The 16959-nt window shown below is 34.6% G+C and overlaps 1 protein-coding gene and 1 pseudogene across 2 annotated transcripts; one reads left to right on the top strand and one right to left on the bottom strand.

The window, feature by feature from the left end:
• The first annotated feature begins 588 nt into the window (after positions 1-588).
• LOC102631013 (probable xyloglucan galactosyltransferase GT14) lies at positions 589-4385 on the top strand (annotated as a pseudogene).
• Positions 4294-8440, bottom strand: LOC102609359 (phosphopantothenate--cysteine ligase 2-like). 2 transcript variants are annotated; one of them, XM_006491501.4, is made up of 10 exons: positions 8107-8440; positions 7887-8022; positions 7392-7506; positions 7242-7286; positions 7072-7157; positions 6794-6846; positions 6593-6652; positions 5902-6003; positions 5068-5187; positions 4294-4764 (listed from the first exon to the last, which is right to left on the bottom strand). In XM_006491501.4, the coding sequence occupies exons 2-10, from the start codon at positions 8005-8007 to the stop codon at positions 4525-4527; spliced, it is 942 nt and encodes a 313-aa protein (XP_006491564.2). In that variant the 5' UTR covers positions 8008-8022; positions 8107-8440; the 3' UTR covers positions 4294-4524. The 2 variants fall into 2 exon arrangements, with proteins under 2 accessions (XP_006491564.2, XP_052290217.1); XM_052434257.1 differs by lacking the exon at positions 8107-8440 and having other exon boundaries at positions 7887-8077.
• Between the last annotated feature and the right edge of the window lie 8519 nt (positions 8441-16959).

Here is a 16959-nt window from a genome sequence, read left to right as displayed (position 1 = left end):
AGTATATAAATTCGATTGGAATTATTGTGTTAGAAAATAAGATTTAGATTGAACGTTAAGTTGATAGTTTTGTTAATTTTGTAGAAATATTCGATGAGCAATGTTAGATATTTTAATATTTAAATTTTAATTTAGGTATTAACTGATGTGAAATTCATCTATTGGATGAATGATTAAATAATTTTATAAGTCATAAAATTTATCATCCAATAACTAATTAATACATGACATTAGGATTTAAGTTGAAACTCATTGATATACAATTAGTAGTTATTGTATAAGAATATAAAATTAATTAAATATTTACCGTTTATTACTATACCCGAAGGTATAATAGAAAATTAAATATAGAGTAGCTGAACATTAGATTCAAATCTTGAAAATTAAATACATAAATTTGATCGGTGTTACTTGCTATTTTTGTAATTGTTTTTTCCTGACTATTGGTGCTCAAATTTAAAATTAATTGCATTTTGAATTCTACAAAAGAATTTTTTTTTTTTTTGTTGGTGAAAGAAATTGTTGTTGTTGCTTACAAGAATAGAAGAACTTTTACATGATTGATGACGACGTTTGTTTAGAATAGGTATGGGGGAGGTGGCTTAAACGTTTTACTTAGTTGTTTATGAATTAAAAAAATAATAATGTCAAAATCATAGCAAATGCGGTGTCATTTATTTAATGCAATTGGAAATTTTCATAGAGCACTAATATTTTAATTGAAACTTTTGACATAATGATGATAAAAATTAACATTACACTTGTACAAATGCACACGTGTTAAAGAATACTTTAATGTGAAATGTTTTCAAATCAATTTGTACACATCATTCTAACAACGCCGAAAGAAATGTGGGCTCTCATTGTTATCATCAGGTTTCTCTCTCTCTTTGAGGTTTCATGTTGTTGTCAATTTCGCTTTGTTCAGCTTTTTGTGTTTTATTTAAAATTTGTTTATGTTTGAATTTTGGAGAAAACTATAGTGCAACAGTGGTACCATGCCACCGTTGCACATAGCCGTTGGATCCTAATAGATTCATTTATCTAAGTAAATCTAACGATTGAATGCAATAGTGGCACGGTACTACCGTTGTACTGTGGCCGAACCCTTAAATTTTTTAATGGATGACTGATAATTTTACTGAAGATAATAAATATAAATAAATTAGCTTTTATATATTAGAATGACCTAAATCCTCTCTTAACCTCATTTTTTTCTTAATCTTTTGTGGTTTTCTTTCCGCATGCCAATTATAACACTATATAAAGTGGAGATTAATTAATTAATTAGTATTTTCCTTAAAAGCTAACAAAACCAACCATTTTATTTTTAAATTTCTCTAAATATAATTAAATAACATGCAATATGTGGTTTGTCCTTCTTTGCAGACCACCAATACACCGAGATTGTGTTTACTTTCTGAAGTAGAAGTGAGGAGTGTGAATTCCTCTCACTCTGTTGTTTACTTCAACAATTTAAGGGAGGATTAAGAATCTCACTCTGTAGGCCCCATCCATTTTTGGAGTGGGGAGTGAGACTCCCATGAGGAGAGGTAAGAGTGGATTCTCACTCTCACCCTTCCATTTTATACCCTTTTTTTAATTATATTTAATAAAATAAAATAAATAACATTCTATTTATTTGAACAATATTATTATATTTAACTAAATAATAATTTGCAATGATTTTAAGTTAAAATTACTTAAAAATAATATTATTATATTAATAGAGAATTAATAAATATTACTATATGCTATTTTCATTTGAAAATATAATTTTATTATATTTATTTTAAAAATAATAGCACTATATTTATTTAATATTAATAATAATAAATAGTTTATTTTAAGAAAATATTAATTTTGTACTATGTTAATAGTAAAAATGTTTCATTTATATTGCCCTTATCAATAATTTTTAATTTATATAATTAAAATTAATAAAAAATTGTGATGTACATAATTAAGAATATTAATAATTATTATAAATTTATAAATATAATAAATAAATGTTTATTCATTAAATATATTTTTTATTAACTTTGTAATTAAAAACTATAATTCTTTAAATAAGGATTAAATTATAATTTGAAACTATTTACTCCCAATCCAAGACAAAGTAAACACATAAATTAGATTCTGATCTCCATTCCATACTTCAATTCCAGTGTAAGTAAACAATCTACTCCCACTCCCACTCCTACTCCACACTCTCAATCCTAAATTCCCACTCCAATCCAAAAAGTAAATGCTACCTGAATTCATTTTCGTTTTAATTTCCTACAGACTCATCAAAAGAACAATTTTCTTTGAACTTTCGCTTCGAATGATCCTTCAATCAACGATTACAAACACACACAATAATAACTTGTCCAATATTATTTCCATTTTTCTTGTATAGGTAATTTTTTTCTCCCTTCTAATGCTCTTAATATCAAGTGCTACGGTTGAGTAATTTCAAATTTTCTTTTAAATATTTAGAAGTAATTCGGCCTATTTTGGATTTTAATTACACTAAATACATAAATTAAAGGGGAAAAAAAAAGAATTCCTTATCATATAACAGCAAAGAAGATATCATAAAACACTTTATGACGTTAAAAAGTTTGTTGTTGAATGCAGAGAAGTTTCCATAATAGACCATAAATTGTTTGAATGTTTGTCATTAAAAACTTTATTTTTGTATATAAATAATGTATGTGCACGCGCGCTATATAAAAGATTTAGATGGATAGGGATGAGAAACCTTGACCACTAAAAAACAATTCTATCAATTCTCCTTTTACTCACTCAATGAATCTTTGTGTATATCAGGTAGATAAAGACAAAGATAAGCCGACGGTGTTATAATCTGATTGGGCTAGTCATCCTTTTCGCCTTTCTTTTATACTTGACATTGCTGATTTCCTTTGATTATTCAACTTCAAGCCGTGGCAGAAACGGTGCCCTTATTCCTTCAGTCAACAACTTTGCTGAGGCCATCAATTCCAGCCAAAACTCTAAACATTATCGTAACTTCAGGGAGCTATCAAAAGAAAATCAAAATACAAGTGTTTTAGATTCATGTTTTGGTCAGTACATTTATGTTCATGATCTTCCAAGGAGATTCAACGATGATGTGGTCAACAATTGCACACTCCTCTGCAAGTGGTTTGATATGTGCCCATTCATCCAAAAAATTCTCAAGGAGTATCACTATTCACATTAGAATTGATTTTCCATGAGAGGATGAAGCAATACAGGTGCTTAACCAATGATTCATCCATTGCTTCAGCAATATATGTGCCTTATTATGCTGGCCTTGATGTTGGCCGTTGCCTTTGGGGTGATGACTATTCCATGAGAGACTCATTGAGTATTGATATGTGTAGTTGTCTTGTCAGTCAGCCTGAATGGAAACGAATGTGGGGTAGAGATCACTTCTTTGTTGCTGGCAGAATTGCTTGGGATTTTCAAAGACAATCGGACAACCGTTTTGACTAGGATAGCAAGCTCAATACTTTTCCGGAATTCATGAACATGACAATGCTTACCATATAATCAATTTTCAGGAGTAATGAATTTGCTATACCCTACCCTTCAAACTTCCATCCTTCCGGTAAAGGCGAGGTGCTTGAATGGCAGAACAAAATGAGAAATAGAACAAGGCGACACTTGTTCTCTTTTGCTGGTAAACAGCGGCCTAGCATGAAAGATTCTATTTGGAGTCAGATCATCCGGCAATGTTTAGCTTCCGGGACGTTTTGCAAGTTGATCGAGTGTTTTCCGAAACCTGAAGGAACCACCTGCGACAATCCTGTTGCGGTAGTCGAGGTGTCCTAGGACTCGGTGTTCTGTTTACAGCCGCCGGGAGATTCATACACTAGGAGATCAACTTTTGATGCCATTCTAGCTCGATGCATTCCAGTGTTCTTCCATCCAAGCTCTGCTTATGATCAATATCAGTGGCATCTACCCAAGAATTCTTCTAAATATTCCGTTTTCATACCAATGGATGATATAAGAGATGGGAAAGTCTCAATCAACATGACTTTGGATCAAGTTTCAAAGGATGATATATGGGCTATGAGAGAAGAGGTAATACGACTAATTCCAAACATAGCGTATGCTAATCGGAGGTCAACAATGGAATCACTCGAAGATGCATTTTCAATTGCAGTTAAGGGAGTTCTTGAAAGAGTAGGTAATATTCGGAAGATAACTTGGGAGGGGAAGGATCCAAGCATCGCGTAACTTGCATAGAACAGCTACATATTAAATTTGTATAGGGGCTGATTGAGTGAATGGGACAAATTCTGGAGGCAATCTTCAAAATTTATTGAATTACAATAATTTGTTGTAGATATTGATTTATATAATTGCTACAACGTGTGCAGAATGGTATATATATGGACTATGATATTTATTGTCTCCAGAGTGCAGACTCGTAGGCTTCCTAACTCCAGCTTAGTAAAAGTCCAGACACACTTATCTCATGTCAAACAGGAACTAAGAAAGTTTTAAAGCGTATTTGAGAGCTGTCTGCTATGTGTTGGAATCCTTGATGTAAACGGAATGTCTGTCCACAAGCAGTTTAGTCAGGGGCTTTTCTACATCAGAATCGGAGCTCGTCTTGTCTCGATAAACTGGAATTTTCCCATTATTTGTGACAACTACAACTTGCTCCTTGCGGGACAAGAGCTCATTAGCCACAACTGCATGCATCCCATACTTCTTCCGAGCCATATCTGCCTTCTCTAAGAGAATCTCTGCATCTGTTTCAAGCTGTGAATAAGACAAAGGAAAATGAGATCATATAATGGAAAACATATTAATAGTTTACATTTGAACCCTTATTAACTCAAAACTCAAATTTAACTAAAAGAATACATGAATATACAAAACCTAACATCTACGACAGCTAGAATAAATGCCTGAATGACTTACTCAAAATTCTTTCAATTTTTTCATAGATTTCGCTGCGATGAGGCCACAGCACATGTTTCCATTTAAATAGTTCTTTTGACAAAAATATCTCTTTCATAAGCAACATAAATGTATCACCATATCAGTGGCATGTTTTCTAACCTTAAATGATATGCAGAAGGCCATGGGTGCCCATTCTTTCCTGAGAACTGAGAGCATTTTTGGCACCTGCAAAAGTTGAATGTCCAAAGGGCCAGAACCTGACTGAATCTTGTGCTCTGCCTGCAAAATAATGCAGCTTTATTAAGCCAAAAAAATTGGTTAAAGAGTTTGAAATTTTAAGAGAGCTCACATCCAGTAATCTGAGAATAGTTTGACCCAATTTAACCTTTTTGTTACCTAATTGATTTAGAAAAACTCTCCTAAAGTTTAGTTTCCAGGCTCCAATAGACCAATTCAAGTACACTTGGGGCACATTTGGTACCTAGTTAGAAAGTAACATACAAACACATCCATTGAACTCCAAAAAGAAAATTCTAAAATCTCCATCATTTTGACGCACACACCCATTGGATTATTGGCAAGTAAAGTGAAAAAATTGGTATTAATGACTGCTGCTAACAAAAGGCTGGCTTCAGGGGTACACCGTGCACACATGACTTGTAAGTGACATACAATATGATATGGGAGCACATCTGATCTGTTTCTCACTCTTTACATGACCTACTGCTATTTTCCTTGGAGAAACTTAAGGTTCCCTGCTTAACTTTCACTTATTAGAAAGGTAGTTTATTTTGTCTATTATGTGTAATTGTGATACATCAACAAAATCAAAGAGACACTCTATTTTGAGAACACGAAACTGCTTTTGCTATAAAGACAAGAAAAGTCGGACTTTCACTAGGACCTAAAAGATCTACCTTTCCCCAGCATAAAATGTAGTCTTAAAAGCACAAATGAAGAACAAGTATGCAATATGCTCTCATGAATAGTTACCATGCTTTTCCATGGGACATAGAAGTCAGAAACAGCAGCAGCAAGATAGAACATAGAACATGGTCCAAGACTCCTAGAAGATACAGCAATCATCTGTAGCATCTGATCACAATAAAAGACCAAAAAAGCAATAAATAGGACAACATTTATGGAATGGGAATTCGCAGAAGTCCATTTTGCAATCAGATTATCAGAAATAAGCTTTCGAGAAAGAAACTACGCTACATCAAGAAATACCAGTCAAGCTGACAATCTGGGAAGATATACAGGAAAGAAAAGAATGTGAAAATGAATAAAATATGTTTGATCAACAGCAGCATTCAACTTGAAAAACAAATAATAGATCAATGGTCTGTAGTCCCTGTTATAAGATCAATGAGAAAACTTTGAAAAATATATGATAATCTTACAAGAAAAGTAATACGAAACAAAAATAGGACCAAATTTTGTAACTGAATTTCAATTAAATTGACAACCCTTCCATTCGAAAAATTAGGAAGGGGAAGAAGGGAGGGGGAGGTTTAAAGAGCATGATTTCTTTGACCTATGCCAAAGATTATGAATGCATAAAAGAACATATCTTCATTTGGTGGAATAACCCTTTCCATAGATTCATACAAAAAGTTTGTTGTATCAGACATGGACTTCAAGAGGGGGAAAAGGAAATAATTAAAATTTCATTAAGTTTAACCTGAAGATACTCGAATATAGTTGTAAAGGGAAGCTTCAACAGAAGGCCTCCTGCTACTGCCTGTAATAACATTTGACAGCAAAAATGACCCATCATTCTTAGGGCATTGCAAATTGAGACAGTAAACAGCCATGACTGAGGTGAAGATTAAATCCAAAAAGAAAACACTTCAAAATAAGTAAAGATAATAATGGTCCGTACAGCGTGATGATCCCTAATGGCTCTCTTCACTGCTTCGGAATAAGGTTGGCAGACTGAAATATCAGACACAACCCTATTAACCTTCTTAATGGTGAATTAAAACAACATCTCATGCAAAAATTTACAAAGCCCCCACCGGGTCAAACAAAAATGTTTTGACAAACAACTTGATACCCAATTCCAATACGTAAAACGTGAATATCACCTAAAAATCAACTAAAACTCAACTAACAAAACCAAAGTTGACAACTTGATAATAATTCAAAGAAGCTACAAACCTTGAACTGCTGACTCCTTAGTGACCTCAAAACATTCAAGAAACGCATCATCAGGGAGAGAACTGCAATATGGCTCGCAAGTTCCCCTATGCAAGAAAAGAAACAATTAAGAGAAAAACCCACACATGATCCACAAATCAGAAAACAAACAAAAGCCAACCAACACTAACCTTCGGTACAAGAAAATAACAGCATATCCCATCTTAATTAAATGCCTACAAATTCAATTTTTATTAAATACATTATTAATGCTCCAGAAGGGAAAGGAATACCAATATTAAACATTTAAAGCTTGATTGAAACATAGTCGATGTATGTACTCAGTAGAAGCAGCTCCTCTGTGGCCTGAGCTGAAATTATCAATATAACGGACACAGCGTTGCTCCAGTGGCACAGTTGTGCCGCCGGATGTCACACACGCCACTCTTCTTGTTCCTTCATAATCACATTTAAAAAACGCAACACAATTAGCAAACAAGTACATATAAGATATATACACATATTAGAGGAATGATCTAGCAACAGTGCTAACCTTATGGTGAACGAGATTGTCACATGGCACTATCCGGTTAATCAACAATTTCAATACTATTCCCAGGAGTCACATAATTGTGCACGTGTCCAGGTGCTCACTAATCATTTTTTCATATATATTTGTAGAGAGAGCGAATTGTGATAAAATTGTGAATTAACTAAACAGCACCGTGAGATAGTGTCAATTTTGACATCTCTCTGTGTGTGCGTGTGTATATATACATGTATATATGATATTGTATATTTTGCTATAATTAATAATGGTGATCTCGAGCCCTTGCCTGATTCTGACGAATTCAGTGCAATGAATTCCTTCAATTTCTGGCTGATAGCGGCGCGGTCATTGAGAGGCGGAGCCGAATCAAAAAATGATTCGATTTCTGAGTTCAGCGGCGAATCCATTTCTCGGTTGCCTGCCTAAAACATTTATTGGCAAATAGGAAGCCAGTTATAGGGCGGACTACAATGGATTAATAAAACGATGTCGAATTAAGACTTTACCTTCCCGGCTCGTGTCGTGTGGTTACAGTTAATTTGGTTTTGATTAATAGCCCGCCACTTTCAAAAATCTGAAAAATGGTTCAAGGGCAAAATAGTCACTTGTAGATAAAGATTATCCTTTTCGATAACAGCCGCACACGTGTTATAAGCAAACGGTCATCGATCGCTTGTGTCGGCGACGCGATACAGAGAATAGAGGCGGCGGTGGGTGATAGCGACTGGGGGGTCGCGATGAAATGGAGTGGAGCGATCAGAGAAAGAGACTAATAAGACATGTTTCACCTGCAGGGCGATATTTATATGGGATTTGGATTAGGTCGATTTCGAAGTGGGTGAGAGTTGCAGCGGCGGTCGGGGGCTACTTAATTAGTTTAACGCCGCATTTTATGTATTATTCGTTGGTAATAATAAATAATTTGGTAGCACATCCATTTGCAAACAAATTAAGTTTTTAATTTTTTGAAAGGTGAGGCCAATAAATTTGAACAACTTAAAACGCATTTTTAGTTTTCCTCCTCTTCAGTATTGCTCTTCATTCATTTACTATATGCCACGTGATAAAAGAGTTGATTGAAATTGAATTAATATTCTCAAAATACTCGCAACTTTTTCATTAAATGAAGTTTTAACTAATGTAACGGCTTACCAATAATATTATAATGATATAATTTAGATATAGAATTTGTGTTCTAATTTACGTGACATTTTATATATCACTTGCTAATTGCGTTGTATAATTAATATATTAGATATTAACATGTTACAATCACCCTTAGCATGGATTAGATGAGAGGAGACTTGGCCATTAGTAGGGATGGCAATTGTACCCGCAAACCCGCAAATCTGCCCAAACCCACCCGTCAAAACCCGCCCGTTGCGGGCGGGTTTAGTATTATAAATTAAAACCCGCACATGGATGCGGGTGGGTTTGGTATTAACATTATATCCGGTGGATACCCGCATGGATATCCACTAAACCCGCAATATTTTTTTCAAATATTTTTAGTTTAATTTTAATCTAAAAATGTATAAAGAAAATAATGTCATTAATTAAATTACCAAATCGTCAAAGGCTCAAAGTTGTGTATGTGTGTATGTGGCCTATATCTTATTCTAAAGTCATAATCTAAAGAAAACTAAAGGCATTTTCCTTCGAATTAGTATTTGAAAATATTAATCTTAATTATTATTATAGGCATTGTGTTGGATGTGTGCTTATGGTGGTGAATAAAATGAATATCTTCTCTTGGAGCTTGTTTTAAATGATAATATGAAATGTAATTATTATTTTTAGATACTAGTTTGTGTTTTTTAAATAGATTTGTGTAATTTATACTTAAATTTGAGAATTTGTGTTGAATTGATGTGGAAATTTTAATTTTTCATTTACATTATTTAAATATAAAATTGAGTATGTTATATGGAATTTGAGGTTATTATTATAAATTTATATATTAAACATTTGTGATTTTAAATATGGAAACCCGCAAAAAATCCACCGGATACCATTGCGGGTTTGGTAATTGTTAAAACCCGCTGCGGGTGGGTTTTTGTAAAAAAATTAAAACACACTGCGGGTTGCGGGTGAGTTTGGTAATTTAAATTTTGTGCGGGTTTGGGTTTGATAATGGCAAACCCGCTGCGGGCGGTGCCCATTGCCATCCCTAGCCATTAGCATGGATTCTCAATTGAATATGGAGATGGTCACAATCACCGCCAACTTAGATTTAATACATCCCAGTTTGAGTAGAGAAGCCGGATCATAGCTTGAACCACTTCGATTGAATTTGTTCTATCGAGAGTATCGACTAGGAAAAGACGGTTAGCTAACTGTTCGGCTACTTTTCCATTTATGAACCAACTTATTTTAGCAGGTTTGACAAAGTTTCGTGTTGACTCACTAACGCAATGCGAATTCATATGATAAAATAAGAAAAATGGTTATTGGGTCAATTTTTATTGGATTGGATTATTAATGGATTAATCCATTATTTATTTCATAAGGGAATGAATTTGAGTTTAAGCATCAAAATCCATTTCACCCAAGTTACAAACACTTAATTTGTTTTTTTTTGAAAAATAATGCTTCATCATACAAAAATATTATAAGAGAATTGCAATTTCAGGAGGCCATCTTTCAGTCGTGTACAAGACTCTAATTGACCGAGAGTCATCTTAGCAACGTTGTGAGCCACTGAGTTATAAAACCTCGGTACATGTTTCACAGCAGACAAACTTCTGTTACAAATAAGAGCTCTAATGTTAGATATAATCCAATGGATCTCGAAATTGTTAATGATTCTCCCTGATATGAGACTAATGACGTTAACTGAATCAGACTCAATCACAAGTAAAGTAAGCCCTAAATCCATTGCCAATTTGATGCCTTCCAATAACGCGCTAGTTTCCGCAAATTTAATATCATCCAAAAAGGATCTTCTACAAATTGAAGCAGCCATAAACTCTCCCCTCGAGTTTCTAATAACTACTCCAAGCCCGACAAAACCTTCAGTCTCACAGGTAGTTGTATCTGAATTCAACTTAAACCAATTATTATCAGGAGGGGACCTTTTTTCTTCTTTACTTACTAGAGATGTTTCAAGGGTTTAACATAGGAATCTTCAGCATCCTTGTAAGCCTGAATTAAACTATTGACACTTACCAAAGTACTCAAAGTATCAATCCCTCCTTTTTCAAAAAGAGCAAGACTCCTTGATTTCCAAACTGACCAAGCTAGAACCGCAAAACCTTCAAATTTTTCCTTAGATAATAAAGAGTGCAGGTATTGAAATGGTTCTTATTTAACACATCAGCTAAAGTTTGAAAGCTTCCGTACCTTTCTGGCCATCTTACAAGACAATAAGGCATGGAAACATCTTCCTTAGTTATTTGACATCTCTGACAATTGGGAGAATGAGGTATTTTTCTCCTGAATAAGTTGTCTGTTGTAGGTAGAGTATTGAACAAAGTTTGCCACATGAAAATTTTAATTTTACTGGGAAAATATAAGGACCAAAGATGCTTCCGCTAGCTTCAGATAAAAGAAGAAGCGGAAGGAAATTTTGAGTAATTAAGCATCAAGGCCACCTGATAACTGTTTTTGACAGTATAAAACCCTCTCTTTTCATAATGCCAAACCAATTGGTCTGACCTTGGCACATTAGGTAGCGGGATTCGAAGAATAACTTCAACATCTATGGGCAGAAAAGGTCTTCAAATCAGGGGCTCATTCCATGATTGGTTTGAATTCATTAGCTTTGCTACCATTCTTGTTGGCAGCATAAGAGTTAAAGGCTTGAAAATTTTCGGCCTCGATATTCAATTATCTCTGTCTATTTGCACTGATCTTCCATCGCCAATATTCTATCTAGAAACTGCTTTAATTACTTCTTTACCTGAAAGTATGTTTGTCCACACACAAGAGGAATTGCTGGCCAAATCGTAGTGAAGAAAATCTACATGCCGAAAGTATCGAGTCTTTAAAACTTTCCCCAATAAAGTGTTAGGTGCTGCATAATTCTCCACTTTATCTTCCCAAGTAACGCCTGGTTAAAAAAAAATAAAATCCCTAAAGCCCATATCACCATCCTTTATCAGTTTGCACAAGACTTTCCAAGAAGTCCAATGGATCCCTCCAGATTAATTAAAGGTACCCCACTAGTAACTTATGATCTGCCTTTGTCTTCACATAGCTCTTTTGGGAGCTTAAAAACAGACATTGCATACGTTGGAATAGCCTACACAACTGCCTTAACAGAATCTCCTTGCCTCCCCACGAGAAAAGCTGTGATTGCTAACCTTTAATTTTGTTAAGCACCCTGGTTTTGATCATTGAGAAAAATTGATGCTTTCTCCTCCCCGCCATCGATGGAAGACCAAGATATTTCTCATGATGAGGAACTACATTTAACTGAAAAAGAGCCTTTAGTTCCTCTTTGGTGCGATTTTGGACACTGGGGCCTCAAAAATGTGGAGGATTCGTCAAGGTTAAATAACTGCCCTGAACCCTTCATGTCCTTGTGAAACATTGCCTTAAAAAATCTACATTCCTCAGGAGAAGCTCCGGTAAATATTAAGCTATCATCTACAAAAAATAAATGAGAAATAGTTACAAGATTATAATTTAAACCCACACCATGAATAAATTTTCTTTACAAGATTATAATTGAAACCCACGCCATGAATTAATTTTCTTTCTGCAGCTTCATATAGTAAAGAAGACAAAATATCAACACAAATAAAAAATAAATAAAGCGAGAGGAGGCATCCCTGTCGTAAGCCTCTCTATGGATGAATAATGCCTCTAACCGTACCATTAATTAGAAGTGAAAAAGATGATGAAGAGATTCATCGCATGATTAAAGCTACCCGTTTACAGGGAAAACCCATCTTGACCATAGCTTTTGGTAGAAAAGACCATTCTACTCTATCATAGGTTTTACTGACATCTAATTTTAATGCCATCACACCCGAATTCCCACTCGTTTATGTCTGGTTTGATGGAGGCATTCATAATCAATCACCACATTATTAGTAATCAGCCATTGCGGAATGAAAGCACTCTGGAAATTGGATATAATTTGATCAAGGAAAGGTTTTCATTCTGTTGGCCATAGCCTTAGCAATGATCTTGTATATCACGTTGCAAAGGGGGTGTAAACTCTATAATCTTCTTTGTGTTATCAGCCTTAGGGATAAAAGCAATAAGCATCTGATTTAGAGTTGATAAATCCCCTTCTTTGTAAAGAAAATGAAGATAGAGTGCAAACACCTTCGCCTGTACTGAGGGCCAGTGTTTTTGTTAAAAAATTACAGAAAAACCATTAGACGTGGAGCTTTAAGTGGATTCAACTAAACTAAAGCCTCCTTTACTTCGTCCCTCATGAAATCTTTGTTTAAAACTTGGTTCATCTCCTCAGTTATCGTAGATTTGAGCCCTCTATAGCTGAGTTAATGTTTTCCTCTGAGGGGTTACTAGAAGAAAACAAGTGTCTGTAATAATTAATAAAGACTTTTTCTATTTCATCAGAATCATCAACCCAACAACCCCCTTTACCAAGAATTCCATGAATTGAATTCCTTTTCTTCCTGGTAGAAGCTTTAGCATGAAAGAATTTAATGCTCCTGTGACTATATTTGAGCCATGTTACTCAAGAACGCTGCTGCCAATAAATCTCTTATTCTATAAGAAATCTGTCTATTTGTCTTTCCGCACTCCTAATCTCATCCATCACCATATTCTCTGTTGGGCTAGTTCTTAGCAACATCAATTTATTTTGAAGCTGCCTAAATTCAAAGCTTCGATTCTTAAATTTTAATTTACTCCACTGCCTGAGTTGGTGCTGAGACTGTTGAATCTTACAAATAAAAGATAGAACAGGATTTTGCGAAGTGCTGCACTTTCCGCCGATATTTTCTTTTCATTCTTCATACTGACTCCATAGATACTCATAGTGGAAAACTTAGGGCTCTAGAATATGGCTTATGTCTTCCTTATTGTTTGCTTCTATTAATTTCCACCACAGTAGGACAATGATCAGAGCCTACTATATTTATACGATTTACAAAAGAGTCCTTGAACAATTCTTCCCACTCCACATTATAGAAAAATCGGTCTAATCTTTCCTCAATCAACTCCACTCCAGAGCGATGATAGCGTTTTTTTGACCGAGTATATTGGTAGCCATACCACCCAGCATCTATAAAATTACAAAACTCCACGACTTGCTTGAACTCAAACATAGCTTTCAGTGTTTTTCAGTTGACGGCCTCTTTTTTCTTCATCTTTTAAGATTTCAATAAAATCCCCTCCACAGAGCCATAGAAATAAATAAATAAATAGAGAGCCATTTAAGCACACTCCATGTATGCTTTTTGTGGGCTGCTTCGGAATGGCCATATAACTCCCCCTTCTATCTCTACGAGTGAATCAATATGATGCATACTAAGAGAAAAGATTCTCAGATTAATACTAGAATGCCATAAAAGAGCTATGCCCCCACTCAACCCTCTTCTACCTACTGCAAAGCAATGTTCAAACCATAGCCTCACTCTGAATCTCTGATATCTTCCATTTTTGTTAATGATTGTTTTGTTTCGCATAGAAATGATATTTGAGGATTACAAATTAGGAGAACTTTTTTTGGAACTATAAACGTTAGAGGTTCCCCAGTCCCCAAATGTTCCAACTTAATAGATACATGGTGACCGACGGAGCTAGCAACTAGCCTCCTCCGATAAATCAGTCTCACAAATCGTTTGAAGACAGTGGGAAATATAAGAAAATAATTCTTCAAACGTGGGGATAGCACCTGATTGAGCACCATAATTTAAAATAAGAACACCACCACCATGAGCCTTGTATTTCTTCTCATGCAAACTAATATCTTAAAGAACTTCACTCGGCCTCTTTGAGCTAACTACATATTTGCCCATCACAATTGCCTTTGCCTAGTACATATAGCTTTCCTCTTCCACCTTCTAAGATTAATATCTGGGCTCTTCTGCTCATGGCTTTCAACATTTATTGTTGGGCTCATAGTTGATGTTCATTTATTTAAGCAAGCATTTGAGCTTAAAGAAGCATTTAGGCTAGGTGGCACAAGGTTGAATAAAGTATCTTCTTTACTACTTGACAAAGGCCCAACAGCTACTCTATTATCATCCGGAGACTTCTGGTTTGCATTTGACGGAACAGCTGATTCACTTCCTACAATCGCTGCCTTGTATGTTAAAATCTGCTGTTTTGATAAACTCGCATTAATGGCAATCGAAATATCTTCTTCCATTATTTGTACATCAGAATGCTACACTATAGATGGAATCCTGTGATCTGCATTAAATCCTTTTGAATTCTCTGGAACATTCTCTGGCCTTGGATTCCTTTTAAACTGATTGTTCTTTCCAACCATTGGGGATGCCCTTAGCCATGAGCCAAATCTAAATGATTGGGATGAAGTTGGTGGAGCTGGATTTTAAATATGGGCATTCTCGAAACACATGACCAATTCTACCACGTTGAAAGCAGAAATCTGGTAGCCTTTCATAGTAGACTTCCACTGTGGATAAATTCTCTTCTCCTTCAAGTTGGACCCTGAGGCCCCTCATTAATGGCCTCGTAATATTTATCTTTACTCTAATTCGCATGAACTTCTTTAAGCAAATTTGCGACTACCCCTTATCGACTTCTTCAACTTCACAATCATACTTCCAAATAGCAACCCCACAACCTTAGTCATACTCATAAGTGGTAATTTATGGAGTTGAATCCAAAACGAACAAAAGTTGAGATTTTGCTTCGAAAAGTCACCAATACCAGTTGGCTCAGTGAGTACAAAAAGACATCTGTTAAAACTCCAAGGTCTTGTACACAATATTCTTCTTTGATCCACCTAGAAGGAGAAACAGAACATCCCAAGACTTTCCACTTTTATGTTTGCCAACTGGTTGCCAAATATGCTGAATTCCTTTACGAAAAGCTGCTATGGAAACTTGCTTGGTATCCAGGATTCTACCAACTAGACACCTGAAGGTTATATCAACTCCTTTCTTTTTAAGATCTCGTCCAATCATCATTATCTCTCCATCCTCATCTGTTAAAGATAATGTTGAGCAAAAATTAAAATCTCATCAGCTTCCATGACACCTCCTTGGTTACTTAGGAATTGAAAAGTTATCTACAGTAAAATGGTAAATAAAGATGGATTTATACGAAAAAAAAAACTAGTAAAGATGGTTAATTAGAAGGTAATAAACACTGATAGATGAAGTGTTAGTTAAAAAAATAGTTTTTCTTATAAAAACTTTTAGGATCGATCTTATACAATATATAAGAATCTGTAATTTAGAAAATCATACATTGACAATCCAACTTTGCTTTTTCGCTAAAGTATTCTAGGACTTCAGATCACGATCCGACACCACAACTCATGTTAAATCACGATCAGTTACCACCATGACTCTTGTTAGATCACAATCAGTTACCACTACTCCTGTTAGATCACGATCCGTCACCAAATAATCTTTTAGGCTATGACTCAAGTTTGATCAGCACTAGACGTGTGGGCGTTCGTTTCACTACTTCCAAAACAATCGGCTTCTTTTGCAGTGTTTTTCTTAAAACGTGTGTTTTTGGAATCACATCTCTCTTTTTCTTGAGAAAAATACATTTATATAATATTTCATATAAAACCCTAACTATGTGTTATCCTTTTATTATACTTCAAAATAATAAATATTTTGAATTTAATATTATCTCTCCATTTATGTCAAAGTGAAAATAATGTGTAACCACTTTGGGGCCCACCTTATAAAATAACAGAATGCCCCATTTGCACATGAATATAACGCATAAGAACTTAACAAATATTATAATTAGGTTTATCACCTAATATGCCAGTTTTCTTATTTTTAGGTTCAGTAGTGGTGCAGTCAATTAAATGAGCTAGCTCAGGGATCATTTGAGAACATACAATAGTAGCTACAACAATCAAGCCTGTAAATGAACAAGCATAATTATTTAATTCCAACTCTACTCTACTATAAGATTAGAACTGACCTCCATAATTGTATGCTCGAATAATAATTCATCTCAAGCCACATTGATCTCTTTACTGTATAATCTTTTGTACCACATCGTTAATTAAATCGATATTTTAATTGTTCAATCAATTTAATTACATCTTGTTTCTTGATACTTATTGATTTCTCTAATGATCATTTTCAACATACTAAATATGTTGACACACTCTGGCCAGAGAATTCTATGATCAAGTACCGAAAACTCATCAAGAGATGTGTTGTACAAATTTTATATTTTCATTTTATAACTATAATACACATAATTGCTCCTAC

This window comes from Citrus sinensis, chromosome 9 (assembly GCF_022201045.2).
Source record: "Citrus sinensis cultivar Valencia sweet orange chromosome 9, DVS_A1.0, whole genome shotgun sequence".
Classification (NCBI taxonomy): domain Eukaryota; kingdom Viridiplantae; phylum Streptophyta; class Magnoliopsida; order Sapindales; family Rutaceae; genus Citrus; species Citrus sinensis.
Note: the sequence above shows the minus strand (reverse complement) of the source record. Positions and strands in the feature narration are given on the sequence as shown.

What these genes read in the sequence shown, in the direction of transcription:
- LOC102609359 (XM_006491501.4), bottom strand. Translation starts at nt 8,007, where the DNA reads ATGGATTCGCCGCTGAACTCAGAAATCGAATCATTTTTTGATTCGGCT. An exon ending in CCATTAGGGATCATCACGCT is followed by an intron (nt 6,653 to 6,793) that starts GTACGGACCATT and finishes ATGTTATTACAG; the next exon opens with GCAGTAGCAGGAGGCCTTCT. An exon ending in CCTTCTGCATATCATTTAAG is followed by an intron (nt 4,765 to 5,067) that starts GTTAGAAAACAT and finishes TCTTATTCACAG; the next exon opens with CTTGAAACAGATGCAGAGAT.